This window comes from Loxodonta africana, chromosome 10 (assembly GCF_030014295.1).
Source record: "Loxodonta africana isolate mLoxAfr1 chromosome 10, mLoxAfr1.hap2, whole genome shotgun sequence".
NCBI lineage: Eukaryota > Metazoa > Chordata > Mammalia > Proboscidea > Elephantidae > Loxodonta > Loxodonta africana.
In genome coordinates, this window is record NC_087351.1 from 117,310,128 (window position 1) to 117,325,331 (window position 15,204).

The 15,204-nt window shown below is 46.3% G+C and overlaps 1 protein-coding gene across 9 annotated transcripts in view; it reads left to right on the forward strand.

Moving 5' to 3' along the window:
• MARK3 (microtubule affinity regulating kinase 3) overlaps positions 1-15,204 on the forward strand; it is a 99,255-nt gene that overhangs the window by 77,329 nt on the left and 6,722 nt on the right. For all 9 annotated transcript variants that reach the window (XM_064293028.1, XM_064293029.1, XM_010588850.3 and 6 more), the window contains 3 exons: positions 355-572; positions 2,767-2,870; positions 11,481-11,738. In XM_064293028.1, coding sequence (XP_064149098.1) covers positions 355-572; positions 2,767-2,870; positions 11,481-11,738 — 580 coding nt within the window. The remainder of the gene's footprint in view (positions 1-354; positions 573-2,766; positions 2,871-11,480; positions 11,739-15,204) is intronic.

The following is a 15,204-nucleotide window of genomic DNA, read 5'->3' on the forward strand; positions in this document are numbered from 1 at the left end:
ACGTGCACAAGGTGAACCATTCATTCTGCGTGATGTGTGTGCATCTAGTGAGCTTGTTTCATGAGTCGTTTGTGCAGTAACACCCCTTACAGTGTTTCCAAAGGACAACTATAGAAGCTTAGTAGTAGAAAAAAATCTTTAAGAAAAAGTAGCATGTTAGGAACTAATAAGTAAAATTTCAAAACTGAGCTCATCGCATAGAGAAAAATACGTAAATGGGAAACATCATAGAGGATTTTACTGTTTTACATTTTTTAAGATGAAAGTCTCTGGTGAGCTTATACAGTAATTTTGCTTTCATAGGGTAAAATGTGTAACTCCTCTGACTTTTAAAAAGGGAACTCTTTATTTTAGCTGGACCAGCTATTCCTTCTGTTGTGGCGTATCCGAAAAGGAGTCAGACCAGCACCGCAGACAGTGACCTCAAAGAAGATGGAATTCCTTCCCGGAAACCGAGCAGCAGTGCTGTTGGAGGAAGGGGGATCGCGCCGGCCAGCCCCATGCTTGGGAATGCCAGTAATCCCAACAAGGCAGATATCCCTGAGCGAAAGAAGAGCTCCACAGTCCCTAGCGTGAGTACATTCACCCTGCAGCATTTCCCTAGGCCGCCACGGCTGAGCCATCTGGGCAGTCTTTCTTGGCTCGTCCCTTTGGTTCCCATGTTTCCGCCTGACTAGAATCCCTTCCTCACTGTGTTTCCATGCCAGGCTCGACCTGTAGAGGTGCTGCCTGTGCCTCAAGGCCCACAGGCCACTTCCACAAAGCCTGTCCTAATAGCACCCTCCTCTGAGCCCCAGGGACTCCCACAGGGCAGATATCACCTCCTGCTTGGTAGGTATCTGGAGTTGAACTGCCCCTGGGTCATTCCCTCAAGAGCTGCTTCCATTTACTCCACAAATATCTATTAAGCCTCCAGATTGTGTCAGGCACTGAGAGATGGAAAGAGCTCACAGTCTAACAGAAGAATTAAATAAAAACGAAAGGTGGCAGTGCCGCAGACAGACACCTTTGATGGTCATCTCTAGAGGGTCCCACTGCCCGCATGCCTACGAAGTGGTACTTGAACTGATAGAGTCTTTACCACCCCCCCACCCAGGACTGTGTTAAGTGACTTTCCGTGTATTGGCTAATTTAATACTCACTCTGAGGTGTAGTTACTTAGTGTCTTTATTTTTCAGGTGAAGAAAATGATGAAGAGTTAAGTAGTTGCCTAAAATGACACTGCTGACCTGAATCCAGCTCTTAATCCCTACCCTTAACTAAACCTCCCCAGTACGAAGGGAGTCAGGAAGTGTTTATTACATTGAATTGAATATATTCACACCCAGAAACTTTTCCCATGTATTGGAGTATGTTCTTTCTGACCTAACGTAGTAATTATATTCTTAGCACACCCAGAAGTAATTTCAGGAAGGATTTGCAGAAAAGTGAACATTAAGGGTATTCTATCAGCACGTCTCTCCCTACGAGCAGGACGCTAACACGGCCCTCCCTTCTCAGCCACCTGCCCAAAAAGCCTGTGGGGAAGCTTTGGTCCACTCTGTGGAGGACGACGGGTGCATAAAGGAACCCGAGAAGTGTGACTGCACAGTCAGAGCAAATGCTGTCAGAAAAAGTTTTATTCTGGCTTCCGGCTGCCATAAAATTGGGCTGCCATTCCACAGCCCTGCACCTTCAGTTCGGCCTGCAACTTTTCCTGACAGTCACCAGGGGAGGGCAAGGATCCTCCGCCTGGATGACTCTGTCCCCACTGCTCTCCACACCTCCCGCCGCCCTTTTGAAAGCATATCCATACATTATCAGTCAGCCCCGTGTATCATTATAGAGGAAGAAAAGGACTGTTTAGCAACGATATTGCAGTTTTCTCCCATCAGTCTTCAGTTTCTCTGTACTTGGTCTACTCCTGCTATGTTAAAGGTGGCTTAAGCATTGTTCTGATCTGATAACATTCCTTAGCTGTTACTGTTGTTCCATGCTTGTTCTTTTCAAAGTGTCAGTTTTTGAAAAGAGGGGGTCACTCTGTCTTCCTGCTTTGTGAGCGATTATTTTATTGGTTATTATGTCCCAGCTTTTCAAAGTCACACTACCATAGCCAGTTTCCATTTTTGTTGCCAGGAAAGAGAGAAGAGGGTGCTTTCTTTGCCCCGCTTTGCTCATCTTTTTGGCCATTACTGTTGGTATGCCAGTATTACCACCAGGGTACAAGTCGTCATCAGGTCGATTCCGACTCCTGGCAAGCCCGCGCGTGCAGAGGAGAACTGTGCTCCACAGGGTTTTCAGGGGCTGGTTTTTGGAAGTAGATCGCCAGGCCTTTCTTACAAGGCTCCTCTGAGTGGACTCAAACCTCCCACTTCCTGTTAGTAGCCAAGCGCGTTGACCATTTGCACCACCTGGGGGCTTATTTTAGTATGTTGTCGTTAGGTGCTGTCGAGTCAGTTCCGACTCAGAGTGACCCTGTGCGCAACAGAACAAAACACTGCCCAGTCCTGTGCCATCCTCACAATTGTTGCTATGCTTGAGCCCATTGTTGCAACCACCGTGCCAGTCCATCTCATTGAAGGTCTTCTTCTACGCAGACATGTCTACGTAGATGAGTTAGTTTTCATTGTACTATTCTTACGAAATAGTATTAGGCACTTAAGTTTTTATGAAAACTAAAATAATCCTTAGAGATTATTGTTAGCATAGGTTTTCATACAAATAAATAGGTTTAGAACGTGTATAATTTTTCTAAGACAAATGCCTTTTTTTTTTTTTTTTAAATAGAGTACTACAGCATCTGGTGGAATGACGCGACGAAATACTTACGTTTGTAGTGAAAGAACCACTGCTGATAGGCACTCAGTCATTCAGAATGGCAGAGAAAACAGGTAGGAAATTTTATCTGTTTTCAAGAAAATTTGTTTTTTTTTTTTTTTTTTTTTTTGAAAGGAACTGAGAACTTCTCAGCTTTTGTAATTGAAGTTCAAATAATAACAGTAAGTATTCTCTAAAGGTAAGTTAAATTTGGGTGCTAGTTTATAGGAAGATACCAGGATTCCAAATTCCCCCCCGTCCCGCCCCACCCCATTCTACAGTGCTTCATCCTCATGGCTGAGCGAGATGGTCAGTTAAACTGGAGGGTATCCTGGAGGAGATCAGTGTTAAGCTGTGGGTCCACCGTGGGGCAGTAGTCGGGCAGTGGGAGGATGACCTGAAGCAAGGAGTGCAAGGTAGACCATGAACTTTAGGCTAAAGGTCAGAAGTTTGCTGGAGGTTCTCATGGCCCTTAAGTAACATAGTCTGTACCTTAGAAAGAGACGCACTTGAGACAGATCCCTGAGAGCTCAGATTCCAGCCTCCTGAATGGTCGGTTGGTTGGTTGGTTTTTGATATGGAAGAATTTTATTAAAGCAGTATGCCATTAGGGATTGTTTTCCCAGTTTAAATGCCATTTTATCCTTCTCTGCTATGTAGATGATGACAAATTATTTTAGAATGTGTAAGAATTAACCAGTGGCAAACATATTGAAATAAGACAAGCACTGTTCAGTGCACTCCTGAATGGTTGTAATGTGGCTGAGGAGGGAGCACGCACAGTAGGAGCATGATTTAAAGAGGCATGTCTCACAAACAACTTCCTGGGGTTATGAAATCAGAAAATAAGTAGAGTCAGTGACCTGGGATTAGGTTAAATGCAGAGACCATGCAGTAGAGTTAGTTTTGGGGGAGAAGAAACAGGGTTGGTAGAAGGTGGTTAAATATATCAATATAGGACAAATTTCCCAGGGTGGCATGTCGTCTCCTTTTTGGAAAAGTGGTGAGTAAACCAAATTCGGAGAGATGAGGGACAAGTCAGATGGGGACCAGGGTAGAATCCCTCAGATCAACAGGTTCACGCCATCTCTCCCTGTCTAACTGGGCAGACAGGGCCCAGGGTAGAATCCCTCAGATAAACAGGTTCACGCCATCTCTCCCTGTCTAACTGGGCAGACAGGGCCCAGGGTAGAATCCCTCAGATAAACAGGTTCACGCCATCTATCTCTGTCTAACTGGGCAGACAGGGCCCAGGGTAGAATCCCTGAGATAAACAGGTTCACACCATCTCTCTCTGTCTAACTGGGCAGACAGGGCCCAGGGTAGAATCCCGCAGATCAACAGGTTCACGCCATCTCTCTCTAACTGGATTGTTGCAGACAGTTCATGTCACGTTCCTGTGTCTAACATCAAAACTGTTTCTTCTGATATTTACCTTCTGAAATTATAAGGTTTCTGTTTCCTTTAGATCTCATTAGTCAAGTGAGATGTTTGATCACTAACTTCCGTGACAGCCGAAGCAGAGTACTCTCTTCTTTCATCCTTACAACCAAACTGTTTACATTTCCCTGCTTCACAAACCACTTAGGTTTGAATGAATACGTAGACAAAGATTTTTTAGGTAAGATTATGGTGATTATTTGTGATTTTTTTTAAATACATTCTGGTGTTCTCTTTTCTGACCCATATGTGTGCATTTGTTTTAAATTGTCTTTTTTCTTATGATTAAAGACTATTCATGATTTAATTGAGTGTAGTATTCAGGCTAGATTGTTGTTGCTAGGTGCCTTCAAGTCAGTTCTGACTCATCATGACCCTATGTGCAATGGACCGAAACAGTGCCTGGTCCTGCACCATCCCCAGAATCGTTGCTGCGTTTGAGCCCATTTTTGCGGTACCTGTGTCAGTCTGTCTTGTTAAGGATCTTCTTTTTTGCTGACCCTCTACTTTACCAAGCATGATGTCTTTCTCCAGGGACTGTCCCTCCTGATAACATGTCCACAGTACATGAGGCGAAGTCTCACCATCCTCACTTCTAAGGAGCATTCTGGCTGTACTTCTTCGAAGACAAATTTGTTCATTCTTCTGACAGTTCATGATATATTCACTATTCTTCACCAGAATCATAATTCAAATGCATCGTTTCTTCTTCGGTCTTTCTTATTCATTCTCCAGCTTTTGCATGCGTACAAGGCGACTGAAGATACCATGGCTTGGATAAGGTGCACCTTAGTCCTCAAAGTGGCATGTTTGCTCTTTAACACCTTAAAGAGGTCTTTGGCAGCAGATTTGCTCAATGTAATACATCATTTGAGTTCTTGACCGCTGCCTCCATGGGCGTTGATTGTGGAGCCAAGTAAAATGCAATCCTTAACAACTTCAGTCTTTTCTCTGTTCATCATGATAGTGTTTATTGGTCCAGTCGTGAGGATTTTTGTTTTCTTTATGTTGAGGTGTAATCCATACTGAAGGCTGTAGTCTTTGATCTTTATCAGTAAGTGCTTCAAGTCCTCTACCCTTTCAGCAAGCAAGGTTGTGTCATCTGCATATCACAGATTATTAATGAATCTTCCTCCAGTCCTGATGCTGTGTTCTTTATATAGCCCAGCTTCTCAGATGATTTGTTCAGCATACTGATCGAATAAGTATGGTGAAAGGTTACAACGTCAAGGCACACCTTTCCTGATTGTAAAAGATGCAGTACCCCCTTGTTCTGTTTGAACAACTGCCTCTCGGCCTGTGTGCAGGTTTTACATGAACATAGCTAAGTGTTCTGCAATTCCCATTCTTTGCAATGTTGTCCGTAATTTGTTATGACGCGCACAGTCGAATCCCTTTGCATAGTCAATAAGACACAGGTAAACATCTCGCTGGTATTCTCTGCTTTCAGCTAGGATCCATCTGATATCAGCAATAATATCCCTTGTTCCACGTCCTCTTCTGAATCTGGCTTGAATTTCTGTAGTTTTCTGTCGATGTACTGCTGCAACCATTTTTAAATTATCTTCAGCAAAATTTGGTATTAGTGATACTATGCAGTAATTTCCACATTCTGTTGGATTACCTTTCTTTGGAATGGGCACGAACATGCATGTCTTCGGCTGGTTGGCAGGCAGCTGTCTTCCAGGTGTCTTTGCGTAGATGAGTGAGCTAGATAGTTCACAGATGATGATTGGTACCTTTATTTCTTAATAGTGGCCTCTTCTCTGGCAGATTTTCTTTTATTACGGTTTTTTTCTCAAATCTATTAAATTTCTTTTAGTTCAGAAGGTACTTAATAGAAGATATTGGTAGAAGAGTTAATTAGCCGGAAGTTTCTGGTATGTAACAGATCTCAGATTATAGGACTAGAAAAATGTTTCAAAGCTCTTGTTTTAAGAAATTATTCTAAATTGCTGAAGTATTTTATCAGATTTCTTTTGAACTTTAGAATATGTGGTTCTCTGAGGTTCAGAGTCAGACTTTTCTAAGGATGTTTGAGACAAGGATCTACTGTCTGCTCCCCACCTGTGTGCATGTGCGTGTGTGTGTGTGTGTGCATGTGTGCCTACACGTGCATGTGAGTACATGCACGTGTGTGTACAAGTGTGTGCACGCGTGCCTACATGCGCGTGTGAGTATATGTACATACGTGCATGTGTGCACATGAGGGTGCGTGTGTGTGCGTGCCTGCATGTGCGTGTGAGTACGTGCCTGCATGTGCATGTGAGTACGTGTGTGTGCATGTGTGTGGGTGTGGGTGTGTACATACGTGCATGTGTGCACGTGAGGGTGCGTGTGTGTGCGTGCGTGCCTGCATGTGCGTGTGAGTACGTGTGTGTGCATATGTGCCTGCATGTGCGCACGTGAGGGTGCATGTGCACAAGTGCATGCTCTTCTGATTCTCCTTTCCTAAAATCAGTTCACTCTTTAAAAGTAATTTTAAGAGTCATGTAACTTTTCTAGTGTCGTTACCTCCTGCACTCTGCCTGCAGACAGCTTCCTCCTTGTGGAGGTGACTCATTATCCTGACTGGAACCCATTGCTCCTGTTAGCATCAGTCATTTAAATACTTTGCTTTTGAAAATGTCACCATTATCTTTAGCAAAAGAGCCTCAAGGCCAAGCCCCACAAGACAGGGTCCATCAATTTTAATATTGTCATTCTTACAAATGAATGGAAAAGCTGGGAATCACTGGAGGGTTTAAGTGCCAAACCAGTGGTTCTGTTTTTTACTTCCAGTAAGGCACTAAATGTGACAGCTCTTCCCTGCCTTAAAGTTGGCGCCAAGTGGATTGTTGCATTCTCCTCTTCTCTCTCGGACTCATTGCTATCGAGTCAATTTGGACTCATAGCAACCCTACAGGATAGAGTAAGACTGTCCCATAGGGTTTCCTCTGCTGTAATCTGTCTGGGAGCAGACTGCTACATCTTTCTTACACAGAAGGGCTGGTGGGTTCAAACCACTGACCTTTCGATTAGCAGCTGGGCACTTTAACCACTGCATCACCAGGGCTCCTTCTTCTTTCCCGTACATGTATCTTATTCCTTGACTAAAACAAGCGCGAGTGACAGGATGCCTAGGTCTGTATTAGCTGCTGAAAGAAGCACGTTAAGCTCCACTGATAGCCAAGACTATGTAGGGATGTGTGGATATGTACGGGTAGCCACTGACTTAAGGCGTATTGGAGTTACCATGAACGATACTTAAGATCGTCCTTTTTTTTTTCTGTCTTTAACACCTTATTGTTAGTAGCATGTATTACATACAGTGTTGCAGTGCAGAATTTGCTCCTGTCATTCTTGTGCCAGCCCCCAAAGACAAATACTGGATTTATAGAGAGACGGATAATAAAAGGCAATAATAATGAAAACTAAAAAAAAAAAAGTTTTCTCATTGTGTCAGGACCAACTAACGACAGAGTCATCAGAGTGAAACCCCGTCATAAGTCAGGGACTACCTGTACAGAACCCAACATGAGAGTGCTCGTGGCTGATAACCACATGAAGGTCAGACCACAACCTATACACATCTTAAGCCCTCCTTCACTGCTTCAGAATCCTGCTGTGAACACACGGGGTGATGTTTTAAAACCTCACCTAATGTAGCTTGGTTTTTTTCTCTTGCAATTATATTTCTTAGGCAATATAATTGATTTTAATAGTTTTTTTCTTGTTTAAAAATTAGTTTTATCTACTGACTATTATAGTGTCATCTTTCTGATTTATCAGTTTTGCTGTGTGAAAAATAAAGTGAACCGTAGGTGTCTGGTAAGTATAGGTTGTGGCAAATTGTTTTTCTGGCACAGGGAAATCTGAAGAGTTTCTATGTAAGAACATGGGGCTGGGTAGAGCACTCCCTTGCTCTGGTTGCTGACTCAAAGTCCCTGCGTCTCCATAGTCTTGGGATCATTTTTATTCTCTAGGGAAGAAGCCTTGCAAACAACCGCTAGCTCCCCTCCATCCCTGCTCTTCTCGTGCATCCGTTGACCCTTGCCCTGAATTTGGGCCTGAGAATGTCAGCAGCTGGGCAGGGGGAGACAGTTGATCCTGGCCACTCTGCACAGATAGTAGAGCACAGGATTGTGGCAGTGTGCTTGTCTGTAACGTGTGTGTGTTCAGGGTGCAGTCATGCGTATCTTTAAGTACCTGAATCAGCTAGGACCCTCTGTGTTGTAGACAACAGAAAACCTAGTCCGTGTGGCTCACAGTCAAAGGGGCATCTCTTGGTTCCCATGCTGATGAGGTCCAGGCCAGGGGTCTGAGTCCCTGTCGTAGTTCTGCTTCCACTGTAGCAGTTCCCCTGTTGGGCTCTGTGCAGAGTCAGGCTTCGTTCCCTCCCACACTCAGCTGTCCTACAGACAAGAGGCCTAGAGGCGTCTCATTGCCCTTACTGGTCCGGGCTGGGCATGGCCCTCCTCTGAGCTTGTCGTGGGCCGAGGTAGCTGGGAGAAGTATGGGATGGAGGCAGCATCATCAGAAGCCCAGGGACTGAATTGGGAAGCAGGGTTCCCCCAAAGCAACATCCAGGTGCCGTGGCCACAGGGAAAGGATGGACACGGAATGTGTTTCCACCTTCGTGAAGTGTTCACTTCCGGTTCTTCTGTGATGACTGAGAGGCTCTCTCCCAGTCCAGAGGGCAGAGGCATCAGCAGAAACGCAGGGACAGGCGGCTCTTACGGAGCAGCGTGTTATAAAGACCTGCTCCCTCACAGGCAGCTGTCGGAAACTGAGGCCGACTTAATTAACTAGCGAGACCTGCCTTCTGTGGGCCTTGCTGCTGAACTTGCAGGCCACGCCTTCAAGGACCTCAGGCAGCGAAGATCTCTCCTGTGTAGTGTGACAGGCAGTAATAGGTGCGTGAACTAATACTCAGAAAGAAGCAGTTGAACTCTGGATAGGAGTGTGCCTCAGGGAAGACTTCGTGACCTCACAACTGAGTTTGGAAGAGAGCCCAGAAAGATGCCAGGTCCCAGGCAGAGACGAGAGCACCTGCAAGAGTCCTGTGGCCTGACACTTGGCCAGAGTCCTGCCCATCATCACAAAGTTAGGCTCCAGAGAGAGAACAGGGGCCAGACTGGGTGCCAGGAGGCGGCATCTGAACTTCATGCTAAAGACTTATGGGCATCTGCAGGGTTCCAGGCAGATGAGTGGCAAGGTCCAGTTTGTGTTTAGGAGGCACGCAGCTATAAGAAGTGGGTTGGCAGAAAAGTAGGGAGGCCAGTGAGGAAGGATGCTGACAAAAGGTCCTGTGGGAGAAGTTGGGGGTGGGCAGGTGAGGGGCAGACAGGACAGCAAGGTTGCTCACGTATGGGAATGGGGACAAGGAGGTGCTGGGCGGCCCTGGCCTCCAGACTTTGAAAGGGTTTCTGCAGAAAGACACAAAGAATGTGATCCGAGCCTTAAATCCTTGAGTCTCCTTAAATTACTTAAAGGATAGAAACTGTCCCTTTGGAATTCCAAGTGTGTGATGCCAAGCTGAGTTGAGGAATGGTATGGTTATGGTGACAGTCACATCAACAGTTCTGTTGTGTGGCTGTCTGTCAGGTGAGACTGTGGACTTCTAGTCACTGCTCTCTTTTTCCCTCTCAACGGTTAATTTGTTCTTATTTTGCTCTTACTAGTTTTCCCATCTTGAAAAAAGGTGCTCCGTTAACCCCTTAGGAATCTTGTTGTGTGCTATTGAGTCCGACTCACAGCGACCCTACATGACAGAATAGAGCTGCCCCACAGGCTTTCCTAGGCTGTAATCTTTATGGGAACAGATCGCCAGGTGTTTCCTCCTGCAAAGTGGCTAGTGGGTTCAAACTACCAGCCATTCATTTAGCAGGTGAACACTTAACCATTGCACCACCAGGACTCCTTTTAGGAATTTTATCTGTTCTTTATAAAGGAATGAATGGCCTTTGACTAAAAACTCTATTGTTAATAACAACATAGGATACTTCGATGCAACAACTGCGGTTACTACACCTGTGATTTTCCTAATCCCCTGAAACCTAGCAGTGTGTTTTGGGAACAGGTTGAGAGCAATGTGCCATGTTACACATTCGCCTTACCACTTAGACTTGAACGTAGACGTCTCTTAGGATAGGCTCTATTTTATGCATAGCTCAGAAGACTTCAGCCCTCTCACGTAAACAGATATTAAAACATGTAAGGTGTTACTCTCTCTTCTTTACAGTAATACATCTGTTTAATTACTGTTTAAAAAAAAAAAAAGTCTTGAGGAACTTCAGATTAGCAGTTGCTCTAGAATCCCCAAAACACAAGTGTAAAGAGGTTTTTATTCCTGACAAAGGTTAGGTGGCCTGGGGAGGAAGTACATGCTGTAAAGGACAGGCTGCTCTTTTTGTCACTGGTCCATCCCACTGTAGTCTTTGCTGCTGCCTGAACCCAGCCCCCTCCCAGCCTGGCAGAAGTGCAAGCTTACATACGCAGCCAGCCCTGCCTCAGTTTGTACCACAGCTTCTGCCTGTACTCAGCTGAGACATCAGAAGCCGATGTCTATGTCAGCCTCTGGTCCGTCGACAGTGATGGGGAGGTAACGTCACAGCTGTGTAAGAACAGACACCTTCCTCAGGAGGAGACCCATGTGCACCCAGTGCTCTGAGCTTTGTGCTGTCGATTGGCGGTCCAAGGTCCTGTCCCAGCGTCCACGGGGTGTCCTTCCTCCGCTTTATTTCAGCTCAGCACATTCTGTCCCCTGGTGTCCGTACAGACATTCCCTCTCCCCTCCGGGTTGCTTTCAGCCTGTGGAATTTTATAATTATTATACCTTTTGTGTGCTTCCAAAACTGTTTGGTTGCCTATTCTCCAGTTAACACCTGCATACACTGTACTTTTCTATGGGGAGGGTTTCTGCAATTTAGCATTTGAGAGGGAAGCGAAGGGGAGAAGCTTGGGTTAGCCCTTCTTTGTCATAGAATTTCCCTGCATTAATTCGGTTCTCAAAAATGTATATGTATTGTTCCCTTAAACTTGAGGTTCTGTGTCATTATACACACTCCTCCAAACCCTTTCTGCTTAACTTACCTTTTGCTCCCAAGTCCTGGAAAACACCCCCTTCACCTGGATTTGTTATAGCGAATCTCCTCCCTTGTATATGAAAATATATTGTGAGTGTAAAGTTTGTGTGCTGTGTCTGCCAAGAGCCAGGTATTGTGAACAAAGATGTAAGAATGTGTTGTTCTCTCACCTTGCAGCGCCATTCCTGACCAGAGCACTCCAGTTGCTTCAACGCACAGTGTTAGCAGCGCAGCCACCCCTGACCGCATTCGCTTCCCCAGAGGGACTGCCAGTCGGAGCACTTTCCATGGCCAGCCCCGGGAGCGGCGGACGGCCACGTATAACGGTCCCCCTGCCTCACCCAGCCTGTCCCACGAAGCCACACCCTTGTCCCAGACTCGAAGCCGGGGCTCCACTAATCTTTTTAGTAAATTAACTTCAAAACTAACAAGGAGGTAAGTGCCAGGGTGCCAGTCGTTCTGGAGTAAATGCATGCGCCAGAAGGAGCTGCATGAAGCCACACCCCATGCTGGGTTCATCTGGACCCCGAGTTTTCCTAGTTGGTGTTTCTTGAGTAGTAGTTCCTCTAAAATGTCATACTGTAAACCTTTTAGAATAGAATAGAAATTCTAATTTAGAATAGAAATGGCAGAAAGGCAAAGTCTCTTCAGAACACTGACGTTCTCCGACACCTGGGGAGATCTTTGTTGGTGGTTGATTTCGGTTGCTCTTGAGCACACACCTGTCCCAGTAGCTGCTTACTGCTGGGTCGCGGACCCCATGTCGAGGGAGGCAGGAGGCCATACTCAGTGAGCCATCCGGAGGAAGGTGAGTTGTGCCTGACTTCACTGTCGGGGGAGCAGGGAGTTTCCGAGAGCCTAAATGCCGGTGTTCTCTTTGTAGGGCTCAGCAAGTTATATTGAGAGCACAGCAACTTTCTAAAGTGGTATAGGGTTTTGGAGAGAAAAATCCTGGTTTCTTCTCAGAAGAAGCTAAGATCTGATGGTGTGTAAATAAATCTGTCATTTGGCACCTTGGGAAGGCTCTAAGGACCCCTGAGGTAACTGTAATGAGGGTTTATTTCCATAATCTAGTCTGGAGATTAGAAAAGCGTAGAAATGTTGGCTGCTTCAGGAGGAAAAAGAAAGATACCTCTTTGCCGTAAGGGAGTAGTGAAAGGTCCCCTTTGCCTACACCTCACCCAGGAGCCCCAAGAGCCCCTGCAGCTCCAAGGCCCACAAGGAGTTCTCTTCAGTGAAGTGGAACTGGGGATTCACGTGTTCAGGGCACCCCGAGATGGGCCTATTCCAGACCCTCTTGTCTGTCCTCTGCAGTCGCTTACAGAACAGCCATGGAGAGCTGCTCAGAGTCCAGAATGAGGCACACTTTCATCCTGGTGCCGTGTAGCCTCCTGGGCTCCTTCAGTCGTTTTATTTTATATTGGACTATCCATCAAAAACTTAGGTGGGTCATGCAGACCGTCTTTCCCCCAGATGACCTACTTTGTTAGGACGTTGGCTACCAGCTGGTCAGGGAGGACTTCTGATGTCCGCTAGCACTGAGTGGAGGCCAGAGGAGTCAACGAGGTTTCGGTCCCAGTCGTGTTCTCAGCGAGCCCCTTTACTCAGACAGCGCACTCCAGACTGGGCAGAAGATCAGAATAGCCTCAAGGGCCTTGGCAGGTTGGGGGCTCCATTCGTTCCCAACCAGGGACACAGAGCTCAGTCCGAGAGGACTCTGATGACCCCAGGGTAATTCTAAATTCTAAATTCCGGCCTGTGCCAGGCTTTCCTGTCCCTCGCTCCTTCCTTGGGGACTAGGCTGAGACGGAATCTGCCCCTGAAACTAGAGCAGGAGAAGACGCCCCACCCGAGCAGGCCACCTCCTTTCCCTGGGAGCCCCAAGCACTGCCCATCCCTGCCTGCTGGGCTGTAATGGGCTCAGTAAAACCCCACACATAATTTAAATCCTGGGGGTTATGTAACTGTCTCCTTTGTTCTCGTTTTTGGTGATCTTAATACAATTCTTGATAAAATGATACCACCTACCACTTATTGAATGCTTACTCTGTGCATTTAATCTGCACAGTCTATCTGTGGAGTAGATGTTATCCCATTCTGTCGATGAAGAAACCTAAGAGCAGGTTCAGAGAGGTTCAAGATCCTGCAGCTGAAACATGGCTGAGCCAGCCTGTCTGCCTCCAGAGGAGGCTGTGAGGACCACCCATGCTCCCCATGGGGACCAACCATGCTCCCAGTGAGGGCTCCCTGTGAGAGCTACCCGTGCTCCCCGTGAGCATTACACTGTGCTCCCTGCAGAAAACCCCACAAAGGTTGATTGCAGACTGAGTCCTTTTCCCTCATTTCCTAATTACAGTTATTTCATGTATTTGTATGGAAATTAGAGACTGAGGTTTCTTGTTGAAAAAAAAATTCTAGGATCTTTTTATTTTACAGTCTCCAGCCAGAAATGTGCCCAAGTTTTTACAGGAAGGTGGTCTCTCTTATTGATAGAGTTTGCAGACTGAGGTCTGTGGTCTCCCATGGTGCAGTCACAGTCCTTGCTGCTGGACCAAAACTCCTGTTAGCATCTCCCCTAGCACTAATTCCAGGATAAAAGTGCTAGAGGCTAAGGTGCTGTGGCTTGTGGGGAGGAGGGCAGGCATCAGAAAACGCACCTCCCACAGGCAGAGTGACCAAGCATAGGTTCAGGCTTGGGGTACCTAGGCACCTCACATCGCTCCTCATGGCCGGCTGCAGAGGCCTAGCGTCTACTGTCTACCTCAGAGAGCCCCTGGGAGGAGGTGCCAAGGAAGGCCGTCTTCCAGTGCTTGGCCCAGAACCCTGCCTTCTTCCAGGGTAGCAAATGAAGTCAGAATATGTGTGGATAAACAGTTAAGTGCTCAGAAAGGTTGGTGGTTCAAACCCACCCAGAGGCACCTCGGAAGGCGGGCCTGGCCATCTACTTCTGAAAGGCCATAGCCTTGAAAACCCTGTGGGGCAGTTCTGCTCTGTGCACAGGAGCACCATGAGTCTAAGTGGACTTGACAGCAACTAACAACAGTCTTTTCCAACTAAAGCAATCTTCCGAGTGATACCACCTCACACTTAATGTCGTGTTCTGTTGTTTACAAAATGTTTTCACATGCACAGTCTTATTTAAGGCGTATAGCCTTGCTGTGTACCACTTTTTATCTGATTGTAAATGTGGCTTACTGTGTTTTTCCACAAATAAGACTGGCTTCCTGTGTTTGCCAGCCGCGCCCTCCCCTCGTGGGGTATTTTCGCAAGTGCACCGTGCTGAAATTTACTTATACGGCAACATGCGGAAGAGAATTGGCATGGTGGCCCTTGTGAGGGTGCCTGGAACGGGGCGGGGGAGGGGGGGAGCAGGGGGAGGTGCCGCAGCTGGCAAACAAACGCGGAGGGTGCATGATATTTGCATAAAAATAACCTACTGCCTTCTAGTCGGTAACAACTCACAGGGACCCTGTAGGGCAGAGTAGAGTTGCCCCATAGGGTTTCCAAGGCTGTAATCTTTACAGAAGCAGACTGCCACATCTTTCTCCCGTGGAGTGGCCAATGGGTTCAAACAGCGACTTTTTTGTTAGCTGTTAAGCACTTTAACCACTGTGCCACCATGGCTCCTTAAATACAGTATATGATTACAAAATACATATGATTATATATGTAGTTAGCAATTAGTACGTATGTAAGGTCAGCAGTTCGAATCCGTCAGGCGCTCCTTGGAAACTCTATGGGGCAGTTCTGCTCTGTCCTATAGGGTCTCTGAGTCGGAATCGACTTTGACGGCAGTGGGTTTGGTTTTGGGTTTTATATGTTTTTTGAATTGCTTACTTAATATCTGAAGCAGTGTTAAAGTTATCCTAGATGAGGAGGAAATCCAAGGTACTCATTTAAA